This window comes from Mycteria americana, chromosome 2 (assembly GCF_035582795.1).
Source record: "Mycteria americana isolate JAX WOST 10 ecotype Jacksonville Zoo and Gardens chromosome 2, USCA_MyAme_1.0, whole genome shotgun sequence".
In the NCBI taxonomy this organism is placed as follows: Eukaryota; Metazoa; Chordata; class Aves; order Ciconiiformes; family Ciconiidae; genus Mycteria; species Mycteria americana.
Genome location: NC_134366.1, coordinates 396,897 through 415,961, shown reverse-complemented (window position 1 = coordinate 415,961; position 19,065 = coordinate 396,897). Strand labels below are relative to the sequence as shown.

Below are 19,065 nucleotides of genomic sequence, written 5' to 3'. Positions count from 1 at the left end.
GTATGAATGAAAACGGACGTACAGCTGGTATGCTGGTACCTGCCGTGTTAGCTGTTTCGGCACACCCGGCACTCTTTGTGCTGCCCCAGCTGTGCCGGCCTCGGCACGGCTCACGGTCCCCGTGCTGCACATCCCTGGGATCTGGGGGTGAGCAGGGGGGAATAACAGTTCAGTCACAGCCGCGTAACACGACGCGAGCGGTGGCAGTGTGACCAGGTGATGTCACACTGATGTTTCCATGGCCAGAAAGGTAACGTGGCTGTTCACGGCCTGCTGGAGAGGGCTCCGTCAGATAAAGGCGCAAGACGTAGGCATCCGTGCTGAAGACATCCCTGCTTCCTCTGAGGGTGCTGATAACATAAATTACAAGGTCTGGAAGGCGTGCGCTAATGAGCAGTTGCACAAGACTGGGATGTTGCTGTTGGCTGGATCAGGCCCGCGGAGGGGTGGAGGCACCTCCCCGGCACCGCTGTGCCGAGTGCCTGTGTCCGCGCACGTCTGCACCGCGACGGTGACTGCAGACCTCCGCAGCTGCCCCTGCCGTGCTGGCGGAGCGGAGAGGTCCGCTCTTCCCCAGCTCTGCAGCAGACACACCGGGGCTCCCCACGGCCCCGGGCTGACGGGGTGCCGTGAGCAGGGTCTGGGATTGCTCTCCTCGTGGCACGGCCCTCCACGGCCCTCGCAGCCCCCGCTGGCAGTTTGCCCCGTGTTGGATTAACGTGCGAAATGGGGGAACCTCTCCCGGTTTCATCGTCTTCCCCTGCTGGCCGGGATGCTCGGCCCCTCACAGCCGGCCCTGGTCCAGCCGAGCTGCAGACCTGTCCCATGGGGACGGTCTCCCCTTTGGCTCCTGCAGTGAGCATGGCCTCACGAGTGTCTTGCAGCACCTCAAGATCTCGGGTTCTGTACGTGCCCCCAGGGGCCCTGCATGTCTCGCGCGGTCGGACCCCGCTGGTGGGACCGGCAGGGACACCCCATTCCCGCAGGGTACCACACCGTGCCTGCAGCTGAGTCCCCTCACTGGCGGTGTCGGTGTGACTGAAGAGAGACGACCGAGACCGTTCCCTCAACAGACGACTTCAGCCATGGTTACAGTGTCACTGGAAAACATTTTCCTTGGTTAGGTTGCCAGTTTGAGCATCAAACCGCACTCGAAGTGCTCAAACAGGTGCAGATGTTGGATTTCTGCCCGCAGGTTTTAGGAAAGCCTGAGGTCCCTCACCCTCAGAAAGTCAGCTGGCACCAAAACGTGCTGTGCGGGCACCTCTGGGTGCTGCCGGGCTGGGCGTCCACGCAGCCGCCGTGCCAGAGGCGGGGGAGGCGAGGCTGCCTGCCATCCCTGGGTTTCCCTGCCCACAGCCTGTGGCTCAGGACGTTTTTGGTATTGGACTGATGAAACGCTTCTTTTGACGAGGAAGTCCAGCGGTTTTGGGACATCCTAAATTCCCCTTCCAAGAGAACTTCTGCCTTGCTCAGTTTTCTCCCATTCTCGGTCTCCTCGTTTAACCCACAGCCAGCGCAAGGGACGGGGAAGTGCAACTCCATTTTCCCCGAGTTTCTCCCCAGCTCAGCACTTTTTCTGGGCAGAGATCGAATGGTCTCTGGGCTTTGCTGTCTGCAAGTGCCACCAAGTGGGTGGTGCACGTCACGGTCCAGGCTTTCCCACTCGCTCCTTGGGTACCCGTCTCGTGAGAACTTGGCTGCAGAAGAGCTATCAGCATTTCTGAAAGAAGGAGCGATGCAAGACACAGGGAAGGGAAATTCGAGCTTTGCACCAGTCACTGGGAAGGGGCTGACACATTTTAAACTACATCTGAATTCCTCTCCCGGAAACTCGGATTTAGCACGGCAGTGAGGCATTGGGGGCCGGTGCTCCAGCAGACCGGCTGGCTTGCATCTCCTGACCTGGGAGGCACAGGGCGCAGGACAAGCAGAGCTGGGCCAGGCGTACCCGGCCCCCCGCCGCCAGGTCTCCAGCAGTGGGGCAGCCGTGCCCGTGGACACACATGAGAAGGTGGCACGCGCATGGTGACGCTGTCCTACAACACGCTCCCGTGCTCAAAGGCCGGCGGTGTGACGGCTCGCCGGGTGCCGGGGGGTGCCCCTGTGGCTGGCAGCCCTCTGCGGGGACTTGTCCTTTCACATCCTGAACCCAGGAAACTCTTCACACGCCAGCCGCCTGGGACAGTGCCCGGCATCCCAGCGCTTATGTCTGTGCCCCCTGTGCTGCCGGTGTCAAAGCCTTTGCGCTTTGCAGGGGGTAAGGATTAGTGCTGGGCCAGAGCCCTCCTCTGGGGATTTCCAGTTTTTGCAAAAAATGCTTCCAGCCATCACCCATCGCAGGGATCCCTGTCAGATGCTTGGCCGATGAAGCGTGTGCCACCCCAGCAGCCACCAAAAGTGACCGAGTGTGTCCCTGCCTCGGGTGTCTGACCTGCATCCCGGCACAGGGGCACCCGCCGGGCCCCCGGCAACCAAACCTCTGGAGCTGCTGCCCAGCAAAGTGGGGTGACTCTCCCCCCGCCACGGCAATCGCAGCCCTCTCCGAGTGCTGTGTCCCCACTGGGAGAACGATGTCCTCCTCTCTGCGCTCTGAACCTGGGGATCCCTGAACTCCATCTCCTTCCTTGAGAGGGCCCCTGGCCTGCAGGAGTTCCTCCTTACAAGCTCACATTTTACTTACGCTGATTTTAATTCCACGGTCAGGAAAGCGCATTTACGCGTCTTTTACCCAAAGTGCTTTTCAGCCGGGATGGGGAACCGCTGGTCCTGCTGGCCCAGGCGTGCTCCAGCCAGCACCGACGGCAGGGCTTCCATGGCCTGAGGCACAAACTCCTGCCGCCTCTGCAGGTTTCCTTTCGGTGACTTCGGATAAAATCTGTCACCCCAGGACCAGCTGCCTGTGCCGTGTCCACTGGAGAGGGTGTAAGGCAGTGCTTTGCTTTGCGGGGCGCCTGGGGTAATGCAGAAGGCAATCTGCTGAAGGACTGCGAGGTTTTGAGCAGGAGGTTGGAGCAGAGTCCCCCGAGGCCGCGTCAGCGCCCGGACTCTGGTTGGGGTCTGTGGCGTCCAGCCTGGTGACGGCTCCTCTGCTTACTTCTGTAGGGGAAGTGCAAGATTTCTTCCTGTCGTTAAAGAAAACAATGACAAAAAGCGGGGTCTCTCTTTTAGGTTGGTTAAAGTCCACTTGTTGGAGATTTTGGATTTACACCTTCTTGAAGAAGGCCTTCGGTTTTTCCGTCAGGTTGTAGGAAGGTTTCTGGAGCAGTCTGTTATTTTCAGCCATTGTAGGACCTTGTTCTTCGGTGGAGCCTAAATTCGGCACTAACAGATCCCGTGGAGCTACCTTTGAGGTGCTGCCTTCCCCGCTGCCGCAGGAACCCCCCTTTGGGTGGCAGCCAGCGCGGTGGGAGAGCAGGGGGATTCGGGCCCCACGGAGGAGCCGCACAGGCAAAGTCGCTGTGTGAGCTCCCCCGAACGCGCGTTGGAGGCTCATTAGAGCTTCGTTAGAGGCAGTCACTCGGATAATCCCCACTGCAGTATCTGTAACTTGTTTCCTTAGGAACTCAGGACACAAAGCAATGCGCAATGAATGGAGCTAATAGGAAACAGAAATCACGGTACATGAGAATTTAGGATAAGTGGAAAAAGATAAGGGAAGTGAGAGGCATCAGGAAGAAATCAGGGTCAGGTCCTGCCAAGGACAGCAGGGAGAAGATGTAAGCATGCGTTAGGAACAGGAGAGCTGTCAACGGCAGTGTGCCTGCCCGGCTCTGCACTGATGCTGTCGATGACGCTGTGAAACGGGAGAAGAGTTTGATGTTTCTCCTCTGCGCTGGCAGGCGGCAGGGTGATGGACTCATTTTCCACACAGCGGATGACGTGCCCGCTGACGCCGCAGCTCCTCGGGGAAGCGGCGATGTCTGCGCGGGAGGAGCCGCTCGGGAGCTGCCGGATAACCGTGCTGATCCACGCCGTTTCTTCTAGAGCGGCTGCCTCGCCGGCAGACGGGTGCTGCTGGGCACGTTAGCGGCTGCAAGGCCGGCTGCTTCCCCCCCAGCCCGGGGCAGCCCCCCGGCCCGTTCGCGGGGCCGACGATGACGACGAGGTGCAGCGAACGGCTGAAGCTGTCGAGCGGTGGGGAAGAGGGGTGGCTGGATGAAGCACTGTAAATGCCCGGGCCGTTTTCTGTGTTATTCATGATTTGCAGTTTCCAGGAAGAGCCGGGGCCAGTTCAGGTGACAGAGCTGTGCCATCTGCATCAGCGCTGATTCACAGAATATTGCAGCAGGCTGGAAAACAGAGTGGCCAGCGGGAAAGGGGCCTAAGCCAGAGGGAGCGTGTGGGTGCCACAGCCACCAGCAGCCTGTGTCGGGAGCGGTGCGGCTGGCAGGGGCAGGGGCAGGGGCTGAGGCAGGGGCAGGGGCAGGGGCTGAGGCAGGGGCAGGGGCAGGGGCAGGGGCAGGGGAAGGGGAAGGGGAAGGGGCAGGGGAGGGGGCAGGAGCAGGGGCAGGGGCAGGGGCAGGGGAAGGGGAAGGGGAAGGGGAAGGGGAAGGGGCAGGGGAGGGGGCAGGGGCAGGGGCAGGGGCAGGGGAAGGGGCAGGGGAAGGGGCAAGGGAAGCGACTGGAGCAGGGGAAGGGACAGAGGTGGGGGCAGGGGAAGGGGCAGGGAAAGGGAGAGGGGAAGGGGCAGGGTCCTGCTCGCTCCTGTGCATTGAGCAACTGCGTGAACTCAAGCACAAGGGCAGAGCCGGGGGGACGCGTTCTGCTGCAGCGCGATGAGGGTCCCAGCGAGTCCCGAGCAGCCCCAGCAGCGCGGGGTCGGGACCCTCGGCCAGAATTTCCCTCTCACTTACTGCGGGGCACCCGGCGGCAGCCTTGGCCATGGCCGGGTCACTTCCCATGGCACAACGGTGCCCCCGGTACCGAGCGCCAGGACGGGCAGAGGGCTTTGGTGCCCGGAACGCTTGGTGACTGCACTGGGTTGATTCGTTTCCCTCTTTCAGTAAGTCCGTTTCCAATTTGTAATCAAGAACGCCCCATTTTGCTTTGCAGGAACTATTCCGTCTGCTTTCCTCGGGGAGCTCAGCTGCTGGGAGCGGTTGTCTCAAACAACCCTGTCTTCAGTTTTTGAAGACTGTGCTGAAAAGGTGAGTGCAGCTGTAAGACGCTTGGCTTTGGTAAGAGAATTGGCTTAATGACGTGGGACATTTTGATTTAAAAGCTTAGCAGTGTACAATGCTAATAAAGAACTATAAAATTACTCTAAAAGGCTAACTAATGAATTCAAAACGTGTTCAGCAACAGGAATTTCTTTTTTTGGCCGAGTGTGGTCCTGGAAAGGTCCCTAAAAGACCTCTGCTGGTGCTGGTGGCATTCAGCATCTTACTCTGGTCTAAAAGCAGCAAGAAAACAGGCGTGTTGAAAATATGTGGATGACCTACAGTTAAAATCACAGACTGGGGATCACAAATGAGCAAGGAACCCCCCCCCAGAGGCGTGTGCAAGGCGGAGGAGAAGGTGACGTAGGGACAGCACAGAAACTGCGTTGCGGCATTCGGCAGAGGCGAGGCCAGCACTGGAAAATGGCATCCAGAGTTTTGCATTTTGAAAAGTTATTAAGACGTCTGAGAGGATCCAGAAAAGAAACGTGCAAATTATCTGAGGTTTGCAGAAAATGACTTTGATCTTTCTAAGCCTTACAACTGCATCAGAGCAGAGGCTGAGTGGTGGTTTGATGACAATGCCCAAACACCTTTCTAGGGAGCGAAGGCGGCTGGGGTGTCAGCACCGGGGAGGAGGTGCAAAGCTGCTGGTAAACTGCTCTCAGAGATAACTTATCGACAGCGCACCAGCGAAGGGCGGTGAGGGTCCCCCTCACGTGACGTCTCAGAAGAGTTGGGAAATTAGTTCTACTTGGTATTTTTTCTGGTAACAAGTGCAACATCCACAGGCAAGAAATTCCCAAAAGCAAGAGAAGGAAGAGCAATGTGGGATTACAGACAGCATCACTGCAGTGAAGGAGCCGGGTGGGCAGCGGGGGGAACGGATGCATGTGCTAATGAAGTCATTTGCAAAAAGAACAAACCTCAATTTTGGGATATATTCACGGGAGATTGAAGAATTTAAAATCAGTTAAAAATGTTTATTAGACTTAGCTTACATTCATTTCATCCCCTGAGCTCACTAGCTGATGTACTGAGGTCCGTTTCTAATACCAACCCTTACGGCTCTGTGACAAGAGCCGGTGGGGTATGGGCGAAGCAAGGGTTCGGGCAGAGCACGAGGCAGGCAGGGTTTGGGGGGGGAGCATCGGTTTTCCTGGGCCAGCTGGTGCGGCTGTGAGAAGGCTGATGAGACTTCAGCCCCCCCTCTCTTTCCCGTGCTTTACTAAAGACGCGTCCGAGTGCATCACACGTATCAGAGCAGCACGTTTCTGTGGTGGGGTCCTGGTCTGTTCTCTGCCTCTTGGTGCCTGTAGGTCTTGGCCAGCCACCTCCAGGGAATTCCTGCTTTAGCCAAACTTCGTCTGTACTTAGTCAAAAAAGTTATGGTCTCACCACAGAGGTCACTGGGTGAGATCTTACAGCCGGTGAAGCCCAGAACGGGACCCCGCAGTGCCTCTCCCCAGCCCTTGAGCCGGTGCATCCCTTGAGTCGGTGCGTCCGGTAACTCCGTGGTGAAGGGGACGCTGGCGCCGGGTACGGGGCAGCTGTTGTTCGGGGAAAAGTGGCACCTGACTGGTGGCATGCTCAGAGCCTGTGGGTGCTATCTTCGACATTTAAATTTAACTGGGGAAATGATGGAGCAAAGCTGGAAGAAAATAAATTCGATGTGACACCGTGTCTTGGGCAGATGTTCTGATGAGCTCAGCGATCTGGCTATCACAGAACAGCTCCCGTCTCCACTGCGATGAGCAGAGGGAAACGTTGCCTGAAACCAGCCCATCACACGAGACATCCCCAAATTAGACTTCTGACGCCAGTCCTTTCAAGATGGATTTTTAAATCTGTCCCTTTTTCTTGGTCATCCAAGAAATTCTGCTTGGGGTTTGCATTTAAATTAATATTTTTTAGTCTAATCTTTCCTTTTCAGTGATTTTTCTTGACTTTCCTCTGTCCAAGGAAATTAAGCCTTTTGAAGCACTACATAAACATGGTATTGGCTGGGATTATCACCTATTTGTCTGGATTGATTGCAGTCCCATTATGATCACTAATTGTAGGACGCCCGCTCACGTCAATACCAGCACCCGTCCATTTCAGAGCATCAAATCACAGCGTTGACTCAGGATCTTGACTTCAAAAGCCAAATGCAAACCGAGGGGCAGTGTGAGATCTACAGCCGTAATATCGATGGTGCTCTGCCCCAGATCTGCGGGCAGCAGTTTCAGGCTGAGCAGCTCCGCGTAGGCTTGAGGAGGCGCCTGCTTCTTAGCTAGACCCCTTGGTGTCTGTGGGTTGCAGGGTGAATGTGGCTGCTTAGGTTCATCTTTTCAGGTTTCATTTTTCATCCAGCTTTGGGTAATGTTCACTTTCAGTGCTCTGCTGGTGCGTAAAGATAAGGAGAAAAGCAGAAAGCAATGGATTTTTTCATTTTTTTCTCTTGTTCCTTCTCCAAGAAAGAAAGGGAAAATATTGAAACATATACACATGTGTGTATGTATGTACGTGTGTATATTTATTTAAAAAAAAGACTAATCCTGCTGCCTGGGCTCCACAGATCTTACAGAAATGTAGGAATCTCCCCGTGGACCTCTGGAAGTTCCCCAGGCTGCAACAGCTCATGCTTTCCAGGTGTTAACTTGAGGAAAACCTAGCCGTTTGCCCAGGAGCCTTCATGGGGTGATGGTGCAGGACCCCACACATGTTTCAGAAACATCCAGGACCTGCAGCCTTCTACTGGCCCTCCCCTCTGAGGAGACAGGAGACCAAGCGAAAGGCCCCAGGATGGTTGTTTTGGACAGACAAATCGTCAAAGTGGTTTTCTCATTCAGAGATGATGAAATAAATGTTCTTAACAGTAGAGGAACGGGGAGATACCCACAAGGCAACCTTGCCAGATTGCTCTTTCTTTCCATATGTAGGCAGACTGAAAAACCCTCGGCACATGATACCAGAGGAGCTTTCTGAAGAAACGAACCCAGCCGCTTTGGTGGCACTGGGGCGTGAAGCCGTTTTATATGGCCAATACACCCAAGGAAACGTCTCGGACTGAAGCGTCAGTGGGAGAGGACACAGAAAACAGACTCGTTGCTCCAGGGCAGGGGCACCCATCCAGTGCCTCCGGAGGGATTTGGACAGGGGACCCTTGGACTGCCCGGTGTCGTCTGCAGCCAACCTGTTCAGTTAGCTGCCGTGAACAAGAACAGAAAGACACAAATAAAAAAAGTCTTCAAAGACGGCTCTGGGCATGGCCCGGGCACTGCAGAGCAGGGTGTGCAACTTGTGTGCCCACTGCTTCCGCAGAAATTGTAGTAGAGAACAGATGCAGATGTGGCTACATCTGGCGTGCTAGGGAAGAGCCAGCCCGGCTTTTGTAAAGCGAACTTCTGACTCACAGATCCATTCAGAGGTCTTGGAAAGCGTCAACGAGCGTACAGGTGAGGTTGATCCAGGCGCTATAGTAGACATGGATTTTCTAAAATTTTTCAACAAAACCCTCATAAAAGTTTTTTTCTAACAAAGCCCTTCTCATGGTGTAGGCTGCAGGGACGCACTCTCGAGGAATCCTGGCAGGCCAAAAGAGGGAGACAAAGAGGGCAGGGATGCGCTTCTCCCACCCACACTCCCCCAGCACCCGCCTGCCAGCATCCCAGAGGATTCCTGAGCACGGGAGGCATTTCTGGTTAGAAACCCTCCAGAGATTCCTCCTCCTCCTCCTCCTCCTCCTCCTCCTCCTGCAGCCCTTCCCAACATCACCTCTGAGAAGGGCGGTGGGTGCGAGCCAGCCCCCAGCTGCCCCAGCACGGCCCAGGCCCGGCTCTGCAGCCGCCCCCCGAGCCCCCCGAGCATCAGGGCATCGCCGCCCCACGGGGCTTTGGTCCCAGTGGGACTGAGGGAGAAATTTGTTGGGGTCTTGATTCCCTCAGCTGGCCCTTTTTTCGTTCTTTCTTCATCTTCCTAATTATACCGTCTCATTTAATCAGCCAGGGCTTATGATCCTAGTTTCTTGGTTCCTCCGCTTTTGGAAGGTGCTCTCTCATTTCCATCAATCTCCCCGGCTCGGCCGGGCAGCGAGCTCAGCCGGCTCTCAGGCTGCCCGCAGGCCGGGATGCACATGCCCACGGTGCTGCCAGCGCGGTGCCCTGCCGGAGCCTTTCCCTTCTCGTGGTCACCCCTCGCAGGCTGTTTTTAGGGGTGGGCACAGGAGCGACGGGGCTGGCAGCGTGACGGTCACGACTGCGGAGAGCCCGACCAGCGTGACCGCCTGTGGCTTCGTTAGGTGGACCCACCAACCGCTCTTGCGTCCTGCCCGCGGCAGCCCCACGGTCCCTGAGCATCCCCCGCCACAGTCCCTGCTGTGGTGCCGCCACCGCACCGGCCTTCGCCGAAGCAGCCTGTACGGCGTGTGTGAGCGAGGTGATGGCAGCGGGGCCCTGTGGGCAGGGGGTGACCGGAGAGGGGGCCCCAACGCGGTGGGGCAGTGGCTGGTGGTCACCCAGGGACCTTTCGGGACCAGCCGTGTTTCATAGCTTCACTAATGACCTTGGCACGAAAAGTGACACGGTGGAATTACCTCCGAAATAGCCGGGAGGTCCCGGGGCCAGCCTGGGGCATCGGCCCGGCGCCCCGCGGGGCCGCCGAGGGGCCCGGGGGGGGGCGTGAGGAGGGGAGGCGGCGCGACTGCGCCGGGCCGCGGGCGCTGCCGGGGGCGAGGGGCGGCGAGGGGCCGGGGAGCCGCGTCCGCCCCGGCCTGACCCGCCCGGCCCCGAGGCGAGGGCTGGCAGGGCCGTCGCCACTGCCCGCAGCGGGACGGGCAGCGCGGGAGCGGGCGGGCAGCGCGGGCCGGGGCGGCGTGGGCAGGCGGGGCGGGGAGCGGGCAGAGCCGGGGGCGGGGGCCGCGGGGGGCCGGGGCCGGGGCCGGGCGGGGGCCGTGCCGGGCCGCGCGTGGGGCGGGGCGGGGCGGGGGCAGGGCAGGGTGCGGCCCCCCGCTCCGGCCCGCGCCCCCCCCCCCGCCGGCGGCGCAGCGCCCCCCCCCCCCCCCCCCCCCCCGGCGCCCCCGCCCCGCCCCGCCCCGGGGCCGGTCCCGCTCCCGGCCGCCGTGACGCGACGCGGACGCGGGCGGGGCGGGGGCGGCGCGTGACGCGGGGCGCGCTGCCGGCGGCGCGGAGCGGAGCGGAGCGGAGCGGGGCGGGGGCGGCAGAGCCCGCAGAGCGCGGCCATGCAGCGGCTGCCGGCGGCCCCGCGCCGCTGACCGCCGGCCCCGCCGCCGCCATGAACTTCCAGGGCGGGCCCGGGCAGAGCCCGCAGCAGCAGAGCCTGGCGGCGCCGGGCGGGCCGGTGCCGGTGCCGGTGCCCGGCCCCTCGGGCCCGCAGCCCGGTGGGCCGCCGCCGCCGCAGTTCGGGCTCTCCAACTCGGCGGCGATCCGGGCCGAGATCGGGCGCTTCGAGTCGGTGCACCCCAACATCTACGCCATCTACGACCTCATCGAGCGCGTGGAGGACCTGGCGCTGCAGAGCCAGATCCGCGAGCACGTCATCTCCATCGAGGGTAAGGCGGACGGGCCGACCCGGGGCGAGCCGAACCGAGCCGAACCGGGCCGAGCTGGCCCGCGCCGGGCCGCGCTGGTCCGCGCCAGGCCAGGCGGCGCCGCGCCGGCCCCGGCCGCGCCGCACCGAACCGAACCGAACCGGGCCGGGTCGGGCCGGGCCATCGCCGCTTCCCTTTGTCCCCGCCGGCCGCTGCACCTGCTCCCGGTGCCCGCCGGAGGCGGCGGCCTCGCCCGCTGCCTGCCCGCGGGGCCCGGCTGGAGCGCTGCCCGCTCCGCCCCGCGCCGCTCTCCGGGCCGGGGCCGGCCGCGCTGCCCGGCGGGCCCCGCCACAGCGGCGGGAAGCGGCCGCCCCGGCAGCGCCGGCCCGCGGGGGTGGCCGGAGGCGCGGCGGGGCTGGGCCGCGGCCTGCGCCGAGGCGGGCCGGGGCCTGCGGGCGCGGCGCCCCCCGCTGCCGGGAGCCGTGCGGGCGGCGGCCCGGGGCCCGGCTGGGCTCCGTCCCGGGGGCTGCGGGAGCCGGGCGGGGGACACACACACACACACACACACACTCCGCAGCCGCCCCCTGCCCCGGGGATCCCGTCCCGGCGCCGCGGCCTGCAGCGCCGGTGGTCGCGGCCCGCAGCCGGCACAGGGCTGGAGGACGCCGGCCTTCGTTCCTCCCGTCGGGGAGATGCAGCCCGGGGCGCCGAGCTCTGGGCGAGAGGGGATCTGCCCTTAGCCTCGGTGGGCAACAAAATCCAGGGGGGTATGGGATGTGCCGAAGCCTGTTAAAATGGAAAATGCAGAAAACCGCAGTCTCGGCCCGAGGAACTCGCAGGGGAAGGGCTGAGAGGAGCCGAGCGAGGGGATGGATGAGAGGAAGGGGAAGGGTTCGCAGCTCTGCGCTGAGGCTGCTGTTAGGCTTTGGGGCGGCTCACGGCAGCCCAACCCAAAGGTCCCTCTGGCTGGCTGTGGTGAGCCTGAACCCTCAGATTTCTGCAGCAAGGCTTTGCCCTTCAGCAAAGAAAGCCTTGGGGCCATGGGTGCCGTTTGGTCTCTGTAAGGAATCCTGATTCGGTTTGGGGGCTGGTTGCGTGTTGCTGTTTTCCTGCCGTGGTTTTTGTTGTCTCCGCTCGATTTTGGCAGCGTGCTCGGGTCAGTTCCCGTTGGCTCACGCCAGAAATGTCGCCGCAGGTGGCACGCGGGACCGGTTTTGGAGAGCGGTGGCCCCGCTGTAGTGGGTGCAGGCAGGGAGCAGCGCGGTACCGGCCTCCGCGGCAGGTGACGCTGCACGGGGGTGGCAGCCTGCGCCAGGCAGCTTCCCTGGAGCTCTTCTCAAGATGCCTGCATCCTGCTTCAGTCTTTGGGATGGTTTCCTTGGGAAGAAGGAAAGTAAGAGGGACTGTAACAAGAGCCCAAAAGATTGCACGGTCGAGGGAATGTAAATTCAAGAATTTGCTTCATCTGTCTTGTGGTGCAAGGACAAAGGACACTCAGTGGGATCCCAACGGGGCAAATGTAAAACCCGTAAAAGGAGGGGGCTTTTTTCCACTTCTGTGACTGCCCTGTGAGGTCTCCTGCCACAGAAAGCCATTGAATTAATGGAATTTAACGAGGTGAAGGGGGAAGGGATTTGTACTGGAGATCAGTGGGGGTGCACAGGGTTGGCACAGGCCATGGCAGTGCCTCAGGCCTGTGTGTCGGGGTTCCGGCGGGGCTCCGGCCGGGGCGGTCAGGATGGTCCTGGTGGGGAAGACCGTCTCACGTCCGTTCCCATGGGGTTCCTGCAGCTCTTCCTTGTTTGTGCCTCTGATCCCGGCTGCAGTGGAAGACCTGAGGGACTGGTAACTGTGATGATGTGGTCTGATCCTGCTTGTGATTCCCGTGTTGTGGGACAGAGAAGCTAGCAACTGAAATACTGCCGTACGAAACCTGGGTGTTACTCAGAGTGGCTCACGGGGCCATCTCCGCAGGCAGAGTGTGGGTGGCCAGCCCTTGCAGGCTCCCTGCATCCCTGCCCCTCGCACCTCGTCTCCCTCCCAGCGGGGATGTAGAGCTGCTCCTGCCACTCCCCTGGGTGTTGGGGGGGTGTGCGTGTCTGTCTGTCCTCGCCTGCCGCTGCCCTCCTGCACCGTGTGAACATGTGCAGGCTGGTGGTGAGCACGTTGGCGTTTAGGTGCGTCTCTTAGCAACTTCACTCCTGGTGCGTGTTTTCTCCTGCTGCTCAAAGGAGGGTGTGAAAACAAAATTCTTTCACGCGCAGCTGCAAGCGGCCTGGGCTTCCCGAAGCTGGACGGCAGCTGTCTCGTTTCACCCAAAGATGAGGCGTGAAGAGCGACCAGCATGCTAGCAGGCGGCCATGGCGTGGCTTGCTTGGCGTCACGCAGGGCTGTGTGACGGGGCTGGAGGCCAGGTGTCCTCGGGGGCATTGCCTGCTCCAACCACAGACCTGTCCTGTCTCTTCTGGTCCTTCCCCGCCTCCTCCCTCCGTTCTTTCCAGCTGTGGATTTGGCAGAGCAGGAATCCCACAGATTTCCTGATCTTGGCTGCATTCCCCACTTACCTGCCAGGCACCGGGTTAAATCGTGATCCTGGTGAAAAGTGTGCTGTGATTATGCAGTTACATGCGATACGTTACCAAGTATATGTGAGAGGCTGAATTAACGGTGGGGGTAATTAACCACTGGGAGAGTTTTGCTGGAGACGTTACTGTTTCTTCAAGTGCCTGAGTCTGGAAGGGAATATCCTTCTAAACTGCATGTTTTGGGCTTGATACAGAAATTGCTGGAAGAGGGGTTTTGTTTGTTGGTTTGTTTACATTCTTGATCTGAAGATCAGATTCTGTGACTGTAACGACTACTTCTGGTCCTAAAATCTGTTATGGAAGTTGCCAGTGAAATCCCAAATTCAGCTTCCTAACACGGAGTGCTGGACATTATGAGACTAGCTCACATCCTCTTACCAGATTCTTCTTCTGCTGGCAATTCCTTCATTTTTAAAAGGGAAAAAGGCCGGGGCCAGTTCCTTTCTGCAGCAGTAGCGGTATGCCCGAGCTGTCCACGCTGCGGCTGGAGCCAGGGTTGCCGTTGCTTCCGTGCAGTGTTCCCCTTCGGAGCAGTGTCGGTGGGTAGGAGGGGGAGGCATTAGGTGAAGGTGTGTTGTACAGAAACCTTGTGATTTTGTGGCTCACGCTGCATGCGGCATCGCCACCAAGGAGGGAGGTAAAATGGGTGTTGGGTAGGCTGCTGTACCCGGGAGCCCTGGTAGCCCTGCCGGGTTGGGGGAAGGAGCCTTTTCCCGAGGAGGAATGAGAAGAGTTTGGAGGCAACGACAGGGTGAAAACCACGTGGGGACGGAGCCTGCGGCCGCTCACCGGTCAGCTGCTCCTGGGCCCAAACGGAGGTGGTGTTCAGAGTGTCGCTGCGGGAGGACAGGGAAATCTGTCTTATTTTGGTCTCCTCCTTGTCGCTGGAGCCTCGTTTAGAGGCTGTGGCAGGAGAGAGGGCTGTTGGGCACCCAGGGCTGGGGAGGGCGGTGGGTTTGGCTGGTTGCCTGCGTCAGCTGAATCACAGGCAGGACCCGGTGGTTTTCAGTAGTTTCTAACTGCCAAATTTGGACAGATTTTCAGGGGGCTAGCAAAAAGCGTTTCCCTCATCCCAGCCTTGTTTTTTTGCCAAATTTCAGAGACTGCTGCAAGCTGCTGAGCTCTGTAAAAGATTTTATATATGCGTAAAGCAAAATGATATGCAACTTTAGTTCTGAGGTTGGTGCAACCCCTGCTTGTCATAAATGTGACCTCTACCTATGTTACTCTGGAACAGACTGTAGACAGAATTATATTAATAGAATTTGTAATTAGAACAGTAATTACACAGCACTTAATTTCTTTCATAGAAGTGAATTTTCGGAAGTGACCAAAATGCAGGTTCTAGGTAGGGAGAGCAACGCTGACGGTGCAGAGAATTACCTGAGGGACGTGCAGGATGGGGACTGCGAGTTGCATGGGGCAGCACAGAGCTGGCGTGGATCCACTGACGCACAGGAGAGCGAGGAAGATGGAGATGCGGGAGGAGGATCACGGTGAGGGGCTGAGAAGATGGTTACACAGAGGTCTTCATGTGCGTAAAGTAACGAAGGCCAGGAGGGAGGAGGTGGAAGATAGATGAGGAGAAGTAGGTGAGATCCCTCAACAGAGCTTTTGTCAAACGATAGGAATTTTTTCCTGACGTTAGCTGTCATGCACATCTCTTGCAGCTCACTTAAAGGCTCAGCTCTCATGAAGAGCTTGGAGAAAGTTGTCGGCCATCGTGAGAGGACTTGGTGGCCAGGTAGCAGGAGCAAGAACCTCTCTGTTTGAATGAGGGTAGTCAGAGTTTTACCCGAAGTGTGTGTTTTTCCCTTTCACACACTTCTAAACTGTCCTTTCACACCCCTCCAACACACTTCTAAACTCGTTTTCGTTCCTTTCTGCATTTTTAAGAAGCAGGATTAGTTTGGAAAAGCTTTCCTCTATGTTTTTCAGCTGTTGCTTCTCTGGCAGAGGAACAGGATGAAAAAAGCCCTGGAGAATGATCTGCCGGTAGCAGACTGGCAGTTAACTGCGGCTCTACATCTGGCTTTTCCTGCGCAGGAATTGCCTTTGAACGTTGGCTTTGCCTTCCTCCAGGTCCCAGCTGTTTTGCTGGGTTTAAGACCAGAATGGACTGTTGGGTCACTTGGTACGAACACTTTCATCCCAGGATTTTAGCCTTTTCCCAATCAGCTAAATACAAGGCATCTGGCTAAGGCATATCTTTGAGATACGGTTGCAGTCTAGGGCCTTGCAACCTTAGGAGTTTTTCTCCATTATTAGCCATCTCGCTTTTAATAATAAGTGTATTTTTTTTCAATAGGCATCTCCAACATCCTGGATTTTTTTTTGCATTTCTCTCTAAGAGTAACTAGTCCTTTGATACTGGGTATTTTTGTGTTTAAAGCCGCTTGTACCAATTAATGAGGACACTTTTCTGTCTCTTTTTCTGATGAGTTAAACTGGCTGGACCTTGTCATTTTATTCAGTTCCAGCATAAGTTTTACAGCTCTATTCTGCATCCTCTTCCAAGGTCTTTTGAAACTGGTTCCTGATGCTCTGATTCACAAAGCATAAATCTGAGACAGGAGTTGCCATTGATGCAGTATCTTCTTGAGGAAGATAAGAACGAAGCTCACTGGAGTCCTCCCACCATCCTGTCTCAGTCCTGGGGAGCCCCGTGCTGCCAGGCAGCGCTCAGGGTTCGCTGGCATGTCCTTGCTCAGCTGAATCAGCCTCAAGTAAATTACACCCTTTGGGAAGGAGAGTGTTCTGCTTAGCTAGCTTTTTCCTGCTAATTCCATGACCTCTGCAGAATTGCCCTGTTTATGTGTGCCTGTAAGTTCCCAAAGGCTTGGAAACCACAGGGAACGGTGGCAGGGTGCGGTGGGAGTAGCTGTGCTCCGTCTCCTCCAAGAGCAGCAAACTTCAGAGCCATCGGTGCATCTCTGCTCCCGGGGCTGGAGCCGGGCATCCCGGGCGGCTGCATGTCTTCTGCTGTGCTGCCCCTTCTGCGGGCCGGGGCAGGGCTCCTCTGTCACTGTAGTCTCAAGCTTTGCTGGAAATTAAGTGCAAAGGTGGTTAAAAGAACCCAAAAATGAGAGATTGGGCAAATGTTCTGATCACACGCTCTATTTTGTTTGGATGGGGGGTGCTGGGGTCTCAGGGCAAAGACTCCCAGGAGAGACTCCTGAGGGTACTTGGAAGTGCTTCTCGAGCCGCCTTACGTGCTAGCAAGGAAAAGCCCTGGGTCCTCTAACACAGCGCCTGGCAGAGGAGTCGGCAGGGCTGACGCTGCTCAGCGTCTCCCAGAGCCAAAGCCTGGCGTGAGTGGCATGAGCAGAAAGATCTGTGTGGGGAGAGTCCTGGACCAGGTCCTGGTGCGAGGGGAGACCTTGGCCCCGTGGGAGTGACGGGCAGAGCAGAAACACGGCTGGAGGAGGCCTGTAGCACACTTGGACAAATACATCCTGTTTTTATATTGTGGCCCCAATCATCTGGAGCCACCTTTGCCAGATGCAGTTCTTACCTTGTAGAGCTTACAACTCAAGAACAAGGTCTTGTGGAAGAGTCAGAAAACGAAATTGCTTGATGCTGTGATTGACAGGAGTTGGGAGAGATGATGAAGCTGGAGCAGAGAGAGTGGAGGATGATCTTGATAGCTGAAGACTGAGTAGGATGAAGTTGCAGGTGTCGTGGTGAGGGAAGAGAAGGTTTCTGGCGCTGCGGGGGCAAGAACTCTGACATTGTGGCTAAAGAGGAAAAGATGGGGACGTGGAGGTATGCCTCAAGGAAAGAATGGGATTTGGATGTGGCCTCAGCCAGAGCATTGGAGATTTCTGTGGCTGCAGTTTCACAGTTACCTCAATCCAACACAAGTGTGGTTGCTGCTAGAAGGAACCATGGGGCTCTTCCCACCTGGCAGCTCCTTGCCTACCCTCCCTCTTGCCAGCGCTGGTTGCTGTGTGGAGAGCTCGATCAGGGAACTGCTCTGTTAGAAGCTGAGCTTTGCATTGGGGTTTGGTTGGATCAGTTTTCAGCTGCTCGCCGGGCTCACGGTGCGACCGCGTGAATGCAAGTGTGGGCGCAGGCGAGGAGGTGGCAATGCGTAGTCAGGGCTGGGGGGGAAGGCAAAATGGACCTGTATTTTGCTGATTCTGAGCTTGTGCGAGATGGCTTACGAAATATCCTGACCGTGATGGCAGCACAAGTCAAATGCCTGGGGAGGAGTGTAGGACCCAGCCCCTGTTTAAGGGATGCTTTCTCTGAGTGTTTTGCCAGACATCGGCAGGTCTTCCTGAGCTCGGTGTGGTTTCTGTGTGTTGTTTAGTCCTTGATGGCTCTCTTCCCTTGGCTTGTTCAGTCTTCCTTGACCCAGCATCAACTCGTAGCTCTCGCGATTTCTCCCAGCAGGGAGTTTCACAGTTTGGTTGCGCAGAGTCTTTTGCTTGTTTAGGGACAGTTCTGCACCTGACTGGCGCTCCAGGCAGCGACGTCCCGCTGACCGGCAGCTGCCTGGGCCTCTGTCGGAATAGGGACGGCTGTGGCAACCCTGTCCCTGGGAGCTGCCTCTCTGTCCAGTGCAGGGCAAGGCCTCGGTTTGTGGCCGGGACTGTTGCTTGTGCTTTCCTTCTGTGCTTGGGCTGGAGTGGCTGGGGGTTTGCCTGGTGAGGACCCAGTAGGAGAAATTCGAGTGTGGTTAGTTTTTGGCAATTGGTCTGTGAATAGTCAGTCTTGCCATCTGCTTTCAGGAGGTTTCCTAGAGCTCCTGACGGAGCGCGTCCGCTTTCCGTGCAGAGATCTTCAAGTCTTGGGCAGCGCTGGGCTCTTGCCTCCTCTGGAGTTTCACCAAGATGAGGATTAAAGGCATGTGTGCATCCAGGCTGGCTGTTCAAAGCTGGTGATAGCACTTTTGGTTGATTTGGGTGGCCAAACTAGGTTTAAATTATGTCTAGTCTGGACCTTAAACTGTGTTTCCAGATGGGCTGGCTGACGTGAAATGGGTCCCACCTTCTCTCCTCATCAGAAGTAGACCCTGGGGAAGACTGGGTGTTCCTGTGCCCCTGGGCAATGGGGTGGCAGCCCTTGAGCTACAATGCCAGGCACGCTCTTAGCTGGCGGTGAATGCAAGAGGGGTGTGGGCGATGGCCATGAGTTCCAAAGAAGCCGCAAGGGTCTGAAGGGCTGCTGCAAAAGCCTAACTACTAGAAACTGAGGGATACAAGAGCTGCCCCAGCAACGTGCCTATGATCAGAGCTTTTAACCTTGACGAGCACCTCGGTAATACCATCATGCTTCTGTTGCATCCCTCGCTGGGCAGGAGTCCTTTTCCCTTCGTGATCCCACCTTCCTACTTTGGCATCTGATTTTTTTTTTTTAATCCTCCTCCAGGACTTTCTGCGAGGCAGAGCCTTCTGTATAGCAGCTGCATGGCGTGAACAAACCACGTCTGTTTTATTTCTGCCTACAGTGGCCTGTATGGAAAAAGGCAACTGTGGTCTTATTTCCTTCTGCCTCCTCCTGCAATGCTCTGGGCATCACTAGCAGCACTGAAGCTGGAGTGTGCCTATTCAGGTGGATTTTGTGAAGTATTGTAGTGAGAGCAAGGAGCCTTCTGAGGCAGGAAGGCTAAAAATCAAGATAGTTTTAGCCTGCTTCCCTATTGAAAGGAGGTTTGTATGATTAAGACCTCTTTCTGTGTCTGCTTGCCTCTCCTGCCCCAGTAACTTTCAGACCTGCTGTCCAGTTTCAGCAAAACCTGGCAAACCTGTGCTGTTTCTGAATTCCCACAAATCCCAAGAAA

General features: G+C 57.6%; 1 protein-coding gene and 1 long non-coding RNA gene across 4 annotated transcripts in view; both read left to right on the top strand.

Annotated features, from left to right (window-relative positions):
• The first annotated feature begins 3,913 nt into the window (after nt 1-3,913).
• LOC142405146 (uncharacterized) lies at nt 3,914-8,665 on the top strand. 2 transcript variants are annotated; one of them, XR_012774080.1, is made up of 3 exons: nt 3,914-4,238; nt 5,056-5,150; nt 7,723-8,665. It is a non-coding gene; the product is annotated as an uncharacterized LOC142405146 (long non-coding RNA). The 2 variants fall into 2 exon arrangements; XR_012774079.1 differs by lacking the exon at nt 7,723-8,665 and adding an exon at nt 5,302-6,105.
• Nucleotides 8,666-10,297: 1,632 nt separating this feature from the next.
• AGAP3 (ArfGAP with GTPase domain, ankyrin repeat and PH domain 3) overlaps nt 10,298-19,065 on the top strand; it is a 156,424-nt gene continuing 147,656 nt past the window's right edge. The window contains exon 1 of one of the 2 annotated variants that reach the window (XM_075492084.1): nt 10,298-10,713. In XM_075492084.1, coding sequence (XP_075348199.1) covers nt 10,437-10,713 — 277 coding nt within the window. In that variant the 5' untranslated portion in view covers nt 10,298-10,436. The remainder of the gene's footprint in view (nt 10,714-19,065) is intronic. The other variant, XM_075492083.1, reaches the window with a different exon arrangement.